The sequence below is a fragment of the Meriones unguiculatus genome, chromosome 4 (genome assembly GCF_030254825.1).
Source record: "Meriones unguiculatus strain TT.TT164.6M chromosome 4, Bangor_MerUng_6.1, whole genome shotgun sequence".
Lineage (NCBI taxonomy): Eukaryota > Metazoa > Chordata > Mammalia > Rodentia > Muridae > Meriones > Meriones unguiculatus.
Window position 1 is genome coordinate 118314052 of NC_083352.1, and position 9210 is coordinate 118323261.

Here is a 9210-nt window from a genome sequence, read left to right on the forward strand (position 1 = left end):
GGCTGGGGAAGGGAGTGAGAGGAAGGGGTGGGACCCTTTGGAAAAAGATCACAGATTCTGGGGTGGGGGAGTTTTCTCCCAGAGCCAGCTGAGCGGTGCTGCCAAGCAGTCAGAAGCCAGGCGGGTGAGCAACTAGGCTCTGTTCATTTGCCTCTCAGATGTCTCACTTTGTGAAAAGCAGGAAGTCAGTGGCTTCAAGCGCATGAGTGCCCTCTCCGTGTAAAATGGCTCCTAACATCTCTGGTAAATGTGAGGGTTTGGGTGTATCGGGGTTGCCTGAGCCATTCAAGCAAGCTCAAATGGTGGGTTGTTAGAAGCATATCCAGGAAGCCATGGCTTGTCATCAAATGGCTATATATTTTCTACGCACCGTAACCTTCTCTCTAGGCTGCTCTCCTCACTTCCTCCTAACTCGCACAGAGCTGTGGCCTTAGCATGCCCTGGTGTGTCTTCTCACCTCCAAAAGCCACTGCAGTGGCTTGACTAGAAACCCCATCCTGCTAAAACTTAGTTCCACCAGAAACCCAGATTGCGACCTTATTTGGAAGTAGGGTCTTTGCAGATATATTTACTTAAGATGAGGCTGCTCAATGGCTGCTGTCCTTATAAGAACACAGAAACACAGAAGAGGGCTGTGTGAAGACCAGCAGAAGGCACATGGATGCAAAAACAAGAGATGAGAGTGCTGCAGATGTGAGTCAGAGATCACTCAGGGCCACCAGAAGCTGAGGTGAGAGGAAGGATTCCTCCCTAGAGGCACAGCCCGCCCAGGTAATACTTCGATTCTGGACACTCAGCCTCCAGGAATATGGGACAATAAATTGTTGTCATTTCTAAGAAGTTTTTGTTAAATTTATTGTCTTATTTTATGTGTGTGGTGTTTTCCCTGCAAGTATGTCTGAACCACAGTGTGTGCCTAGGACTGGAGGAGGCCAGAAGAGGACATTGGAGTTAACAGACACGTGTGAACAACCGTATGAGTGAGTGCTGGGAAGCAAACCTGGGTCCTCTGGAAGAGGACCCCTGCTGTTAACTACCAAACCTTCTCTCCAGCCCCATAAATGCTGTTATTTCTCCACTACTTGAATTGTTAGTTACGATGGCAATCATAGAAACTAAAACACTCACACCTTGCAGGGGATTCCCATCACCTGTGTCCCACCATTACCTGGGCCAGGAGAAAGGACCAGCTGGCTTAGGTCGGGTGCCTGCTCTGAGGGATCAGTGGGAGAGGGCAGAGCATAGGTATGGTTCAGAACTGCTCTTTCCAGCATCCTTGATAAGGTCACCTTCCCTTCAATGTGCTTATTCACACCTCAGAGTTACTTTTTAAAAGGTATTTCTTTTATTTGTGTAATTATGTTGCCTGCATGTATGTCGTGTGCCACATGCATGCCTGGTGCCCAGAGCCCCCAGAAGAGGGCGTCGGGTCCTCCAAGAACTGTCCTCTGCAAGAGCCACAAGTGCCCGCTAGCTGCTGAACCATCTCTCCGGTCCCTCAAAGTTACTTTAAAAGAAACTGGAGTTGGGGAGACAGCTCAGTCAGTGGAATGATTGCCGTGTAAGCATGAAGAACTGAACTTGATTCTTTTTTTAAGTTTAGTAAAAGAAAGAAAAAACAGCCAGGCGTGAGGGCAAGCCCTTGTAAACCTTGGTGTGGTGGAATTGGGGTCACTGGCCAGCCAGCCTAGCCTACTTGACAGACCCAGAACAGTAAGCAAGCCTGTGGATGGTACCTGAGAAACATCACCTTAGCTTGGCCTCTGATTCCATATGCACGTGGACACATATTCATGAACATCCCACACACCCCCCAAAGCAGGGGGCAGGGACCCCCAAGCAGCCCCTGTATTCCACTGGTGCGCCCCTGTATTCCACTGGTGCAGATTCAGGGGGCTGCCGTCCCGTGGGGATGAGACAACGCCAGAGGAAAGTGGTCCTCCCGGATGACAGAATTCTAAAGGCTTCCTGCGGGGTAGATGTAGGCAGTTAACGAGCTGATGTCCAATGAAGAACGACCACATAGACCAACTCTTAGGTTACAAGAGTCATGTTCGCGGGAAGCCCGGCTTAAGGTAGTTTCTTATGAGGATGTCCTAGCAATATTCTTTGACTAAAAGCTAATAATGAACCAGACACCAGACTGTGGCCCACCTGATTAAAAGCTTCTATTGGAGACACGGGGGGGGGGGGGGGGGGGGGATGGAGAGGAGTGTGAGTTTACTATTGGCGGAGGTGGAGAGGTAATAGGTGCTTGGTGCAGCTCTTACCTAAGAGACAGGCAGACTGACCACCCTACCCAGCTTGCAGAAGTTGGTGAGAAGGGAAATCAGCAGCTATCAGATCTCCTAGGGCACCCACAGACGGTGGGCAGTCTGGACTTTATCGCAGGAAGGTACCTGGGACAGGGTTTCTTGGTATGCCTCTGGTCCAGGGCCTCGACTAGGTACCCAGATGCAGGCAGACTTTTAAGACTAATGTCCTGCTAGATAACGGGTCTTGGGGATCCCGGCAGGAAGGCCAGGCCTGCCTCCAGGCTTCGCCGCATCTCGCCCGGTACCCAGGGGCTGCGCGTGTTTGGGGAGCCTCCCGGAATTAGGCGCCCTGCCTTCCGCTAGTTTCTTAACCTCGTGTTTGCACGCGGCCCCTCGGGCGTCAGCTCGGAGCTAGGGCCGGGGGCTGGCGACGGGGAGGGGGCTGGCGGAGCTCGCGGCGCGGCCCCAAGTTTATGCTAATCCGTGCAGAGCCCGCCTCCCGCCTCCCTTGCGCGGCCCCAGCCGCGAGCAGCCCCCGCCACTCGGCGGGACGCAGCGGCCGCGCAGCTCCGGGCGGCCGAAGGAGCGCGCTCCGGGGGTCGCGAGCGGCGGCGGGAGCCGGGAGGGCGGGCGAGCGGAGGATCTCCCGCGGGAGGCACCGCGCGGGGCCGAGCGGAGACCGAGCGCGATGGGCCGCCGTCTGCCCTTGTGGCTGTGCGCCGTCGCGGCGCTGCTCTCGGGGGCGCAGGCCAAGGGCACCCCTCTCCTCGCGCGGCCCGCACAGCCCGGTGCCTCCCGCTACAGCCTCTACACGACCGGATGGCGTCCGCGGCTGCGGCCGGGGCCGCACAAGTAAGCTCGGGGCCTGGCCGCGGCGGGAACGCGAGGGGCCCCCCGCGTGGCGCGCCGCCACTCCCACCTGCCGGGACCCGGGCGGAGGCGTCGAGACACGGGGACCCCAGCCACGGATGGGGCGGTTCCCCCGGCGGGATCCTTTGCGCGGGCAGGCGCCCCACGATCCTGGAAGCTGCGGGGTTGGCGAAGAACAAGTCAGCCGAGGGGGCCTGGCGCGGCGGCCAGAATCCTGGCAGTGCCCGTGGAAACCTTTCCAGCGAAGTAACATTTTCCAGCTGCGCTGTGAGCAAACTCCAGGCGCAGCGGACCAGGTGGAGGGAAAGGAGGAAGGGCTGACCGCGCCTGGAACACGCGGGGCTCCCCCATCAGATGCCTTCTGCCCCTCCTCTGCCTTGCGTGGTTGTAGATAAAGCCAGGCTCGCGGTGGATAGTCCCCCCCACTCCTGCGGGTTGGCCCCGGTAACCCTGTGGGAGCCCCAAGGTGGCTGAGCCGCAGAGTTGGTGAGGACTTGTGGAGTCCTGGGCTTGTACTGCAGAACAGACTTCCACGGTGGTATGTTTATACCCGAATTTGAATTCCTGTGGAATGTAAGATCTTGTAGGCAGGCACCCAGCCCACAGCCACACTCTGCGAGCCCCGGGGCATCAGAGCAGCCTTCCTAGAAGAGAATGAGCAAGTACTGATCTTATGAGTACGGAAACGGCAAAGCACAGGCCAGAGAGCTTTTCCAAGGGAGGAATGAGGAAAGCCTGATTAAAAAGAAGCTACTGAGTTTGTGCTCTCAGTAGCCTTGAAGGCCAAGATAAGGAGTTTAGAATCAGTGAAGGAGGTTTGGCCGAGTCGTTGAAGGAAAGGCTGAGAAAGCCTACTGTGGGGGAGGAGGATAGCCACCCAATCTCCTGGGTCAGTAGAGCCCTTGGCTCAGTAGCCACTCATCAAGGACACAGATCAGAGACCAGCAGTAGAATTGGGCCAGCCCAGAAGGTCTGGACCCTAGGCAAAGTCCCAGGCATCCATGGAATAAGATTAAACAAGACGCGGGGTGGGGAGTCTCTTGAGACCAACAGGTGAGAGCTGGCTCCGGCCAAATATTCCAGCGGCGCTGTTTCCCCTCCAGGTCCCTCTGTGCCTATGTGATACATAGGAATGTAACCTGCGTTCTACAGGAGGGAGCGGACAGCTATGTCAAGGCCGAGTACAGGCAGTGTGGGTGGGGGCCCAACTGCCCCTCCACAGTCCGGTGAGTCCATCCCAGGCACTGCCGTCAGCCGGGAAAAGAGCCATTTCTGCAAAGGGCTGCAGCACCCTGGGCCTCAGAGAGCCTCCCTGGGCCTCAAAGAGCCTCCCTGAGCCATGGTGCTGGCTAGAGCAGACCGGAATGAGGCCATGAAAGACCCCAGAGTCTTTGAACTTACAACAGATATTCCCCCATAGAGACGAGTTCAGGCTCAGTTTGGAGCCCAGAAACCCCAGGGATACAAGAGGGAGGCTGGAATAAGAAGATGGGACAGAGGCAGAGTATAGTGAAGGAGAGGAGAGGTTGACGCTGCAGGGGTCCCGAGCAGAGACTCACGGAAGGCTCTGGTGGCCTGGAGAAGGTGAGGCAAAGCTGGAAGCCGGAGGTCCCCGGCAGAGCGGATCAGACAGGCCGGCCGGGCAATGAGATGTGCTTACCTCTGCATTCGGAGAGTTTGAATGTGTATGTCTGCAAACAGACATGTGCTCTACAGTGTTGGAGGGAGAAAGGGGTACGTGGCTGATCAGTTAAAGGATGCGTTTCTGGTGAGCCCTGCCTGTACCTTCCCTTAGCCCTTCCCTTCCTGCTCAAGATCACACCAGCCTCAGCTGAGTCAGCTCAAGGTGGCCGGCAAGGGCAAAAAGAAGCTGGTGGGAGTGGAGAGGAGCCCAGGGCTGTGAAAGCGACTGGCAGTCCAGCCCTGGTGCGATTATTCCTTCTACACAGCAGGAGCTGAAGCTTCGTCAGTATTCTGAGAGGCCCCACTAAAAGCAGAATGGAATTTCTCTTGGCTGCAGGAGCTGATGGGCACCTAGTGGTCTTGGGGAAGGTTAGCGCTAAATCCCTACTGGCATTCTCCTCAAGCAAGCAATATCAAGTGGGGATTCTCCGTGCGCCCTTCACTCCCAGGGCTGAGTCTCTGTAAAGCCTGCTCCTACCACATGGTTTTGTCACCTCAAGGGTCAGAAAAGGAAAGCCCTGGGAGTGGAGGCATCCTGGGATTGTCTGGAACACCAGTGCCAGGGAGCACATGACATCTCGGCCCACAGGTACAAGACTCTGCTCCCTTGTCCTCTCTGACGCAGGTACCGCTCGGTGCTTAGACCTAGATACAAGATTGGCTACAAGACTGTGACAGACCTGGCCTGGCGCTGCTGCCCTGGTCTTACTGGGGAGGGCTGCCCCGAACACCTCACGGACCATGGAGCTAGCCTACCACACCGGGAGCCGGAGCCCCAGATTCCTCTGGGGCAGCTGGGCCCAGGTCCCAGGCCTCCTCCTTACAGCAGAGAGGCCCCACACCCCCATGGTGAGTCTGTCCATGGGTGTCCTCTAGAGAGGTCGGGTTTTGTAGGCTTAGTCGCAGGATGGGGAGGGAACGGACACAGGTTGCTAAGCTCTCTTAAAGCTGGGGGAGGGGTCCATCTCATGTGGGGCGTGACTGTCAGGCCCCAACCTTCCCCACCCAGACCCCATCACAGAGGTGAGGGAGCTGCGTTTTGGGACATGCTGCAGGGCCAGGCCCACATTGCTCCCGTGTTCCCTCTTCCTTCTTAGGAAGAAAAGGCCAAGGGTTGTTTGGTGAGCGACTGGAACAGCTGGAGGGTGATGTCCGGCGCCTCTCACAAGTATACGGCACTCTGAGTGGTTTGGCGGCCAGCCGTGAGGATCCCAATAGGATCACTGGTGACACCAGGGCTCCTGTGGCACCTGTAGGCTTTGGGGTCATCCCTGAGGGGCTTGTGGACCCAGAAGACAGAGGCCGAGGACCGCCCCTACCTCCTCTGGGCGAGATCCTGAGCAAGGTGAGAGAGGTGAGCCACACATTACAGACCAAGGCGCAGCTGTTGGACGAGGTGCGAGGGCTGGCCCTGGGTCACGAGGTTCACCTGCAGAGGCTCCGGGACGCGCCCCCCTCCCCGCTGACCTCCCTGGCGCTGCTGGAGGAGTATGTGGACCAGCGGTTGCAGCGCCTCTGGGGGAACCTGCTGGACGGCTTTGAGCAGAAGCTGCAAGGTGTGCAGAGCGAGTGTGACCTGCGGGTGCAGGAGGTGCGGCAGCAATGCGAAGAGGGCCAGGCAGCCAGCCAGCGCCTGCACCAGAGCCTGGACGGCCGGGAGCTGGCCCTGCGTCGGGAGCTCTCGCAGCTGGGCAGTCAGGTGCAGGGCCTGACTCTGACTGGCGGGGCCACCTGCTGCAGCCAGCTGGCTTTGATCGGCGCCCGGGTGGACAGCCTTGAGAGGAACCTACAGGCGGTCACCGAGACCCAAGGCGGCCCCAGCACCCTGGCTGCGGATGAGCTTGCGCGGCTCTCCGCGGCTGTGCTCCAGGGAGGTGTGGATGGGCTGCTGGAGGGCCTAGAGACGGTCAACGGGACAGAGACTGGAGCAAGGGGCTGCTGTCTGAGAATGGAGATGGGCGGTTGGGGTGTCGGCGGCCTCGGGTCCATGCTGGAAGAGCGCGTGCAGAGCCTAGAGGAGCGTCTGGCGACTCTGACTGGCGAGCCACGCCACAGCAGTGCCACGCCAGACAGATCAGCTCGGCCGCTTGTTCATTCGGAGCTAGCCGTGCTGGAACAAAGACTGGTCTCCCTGGAGACCTCGTGCACTCCGAGTACCACCACGGCCATCCTGGACAATCTCGTGGCAGAGGTGAAAGCCTGGCAGAGCCGGAGTGAGGCCCTCCTGCACCAGGTAGCCACTCACACTGCTCTTCTCCAACAGCTCAATGGCACAGTGGCTGAAGTTCAGGGGCAGCTGGCAGAAGGGACAGGCAGCTCACTGCAGGGGGAGATCACTCTGCTGAAGGTCAACTTGAACTCGGTGAGCAAGTCACTCACAGGCCTCAGCGACTCTGTCAGCCAGTACTCTGATGCCTTCCTGGCTGCCAACACGTCCCTGGATGAACGGGAACGCAGGGTGGAAGCTGAGGTCCAGGCCATCCAGGAACAGGTCAGCAGTCAGGGCTCAAGGCTTCAGGCTGGCCACAGGCAGGTCCTGAACCTGCGAGGGGAGCTGGAGCAGCTCAAGGCTGGTGTGGCCGGTGTGGCTGGAGGGTTGAGCCGCTGCCGGGACACAGCCCAGGAACTCCAGCACACAGTGGGGCACTTCGACCAGCGGGTGGCCCAAGTGGAGGGAGCGTGTGAGAGGCTGGGCTTACTGGCTGCCCGTCTCAACAGTTTGCCTCCTGAGCAGCTGAGGTCTAGGGAGGGCCTGTGGGGCCACATAGACAAGCTGAACCACACGCTGGCTCAGCACACACGGGACATCGCCCGGCTCCGGGATGACCTGTTGGACTGTAGAGCCCAGCTGGCTGAGGTGAGGCCAGGACGAGCTGACTAGGGTATCTGGGCAGAATCTAAAGCCCAGACCCCACCAACCCAGGGAATATCATCCCAGAGACCGACCTTACCCAGAAGTACCTCCCAACCCTCCCTGGCCAGCCAGAGGCCACTGGATGAATAGCCTTGGTCCAGCTCAGCGTGACTGTCTCAGCCATCAGAAGTCACCCTAAGAGCTGCAGCCTGAACAGTTCAGGGTAACAGTCAAGGCAAGCTGCACAAGAGGCTGTCTCAGGAGTCAAGGCAAGGACGTCATGCCTGAAGACCGAGCTAGGCTTCGGAGACGGCGCTGCCATCTTGTTTAGACACACTGGAGTTCGCACCTGTGCAGTCTCCAGACAGAATCTCAGACAAGCCTGTCTACTGTCCCCTTTATCAACCAGGGACCAGCCATGGCACTTGGAGGAATCTCTTGCCTTAGATCTCTGGATGAGGTTTCTGCAGGAAGATGATGCCCACTGGACCTATCTGGCAGTTTCATAGGTGCTATTTCTGAACTAGAGACCAGCGGCTGCCTGAGGTTCCCAACTCCCCACACCTCCCTCAGGACAGAACGAAAGCCCAGCAGCCCAGCCGAGAGTTCTCTGTATTCCTTTTGATCTTGCCTCATGATGAGGGTGTAGGCAGCTTCGGAATCCCAAAGAAAAGGGATCCAGATGTTTGAAGACCCCACCCCAATTTATTTTATCTTGCAAATATACCCACATGGTCCTCTCCAGTTAGGGGGGAACCTCTCCTCACCACCCAGGTCAGTACCTCTTGCCAAGAGCAGCCTTAGTCTGTTGAGGCAGACCCTGAGAAAGGGGCTGTAGCTGAATGAAAAGAAGTCTAAGCCTTGGTGGGGTTTTGTATGCCTCGCCAGGTTAAAAAACTGGAGAGAAGTTGGGGGTAGGAAGCCGTCAGGGAACAACTGGAAAACACAGGCACTTAGAGAGACTGACCATGTCTGCTGAGGCTCCTGGCCTCAGTTTCCCCCAATGCAACCTGGGCCTGCTGTGCTGTTTGTTCCCCCACAGCCCTACATTCTGAAGGCTTGTGGACATAGAGGGTTTGTCCTCTGCTCTGACGTGGTTGGAAAACAGGTTGAAGATTAAATCTTTTAACTGGTCTAAGGGTGCTTTCTTCATTAGCAGGAATGAAGTGTCACTCTGTGTCCCATTGTGCCTTGGGTGACTGCTTACTCAGCCAGCTGGGCACTAGACTGAGCAGCAGGAGCCTGGATGGTCGGCACCAGGGCAGTGGTCTGACAGAGACAGGATCCCCATTCTATGAGCTCTTAGATCTGTGAGCCCAAATCATTCTCTTGTCAGAGGGGCTCTGGACCACCCACACTTAGAGCTGAATTTCAAGGTAGGTAAAGGAAGACATGATACTTGGATCAGGAGCTATAAGCAGAGCTAGGCCCACAGAGGGATCTGGCTTCGGAGGATAATGTGGCCTTCCAGAAAGGTGTGGGATGGTCGTGTTCCCAGGTGCCACTCGGCAGGGTGAGAAAGGGGTCATTGTTGAATGATAAGGAGCT

General features: G+C 57.4%; 1 protein-coding gene across 1 annotated transcript; it reads left to right on the plus strand.

Annotated features, from left to right (window-relative positions):
• Window positions 1-2913: 2913 nt before the first annotated feature.
• Window positions 2914-8941, plus strand: Emilin3 (elastin microfibril interfacer 3). Its single transcript, XM_021644347.2, has 4 exons — window positions 2914-3107; window positions 4229-4351; window positions 5434-5657; window positions 5906-8941. Exons 1-4 carry the CDS (start codon window positions 2944-2946, stop codon window positions 7687-7689), a joined length of 2295 nt encoding a protein of 764 aa, XP_021500022.1. The 5' UTR covers window positions 2914-2943; the 3' UTR covers window positions 7690-8941.
• The last annotated feature ends 269 nt before the right edge of the window (window positions 8942-9210 follow it).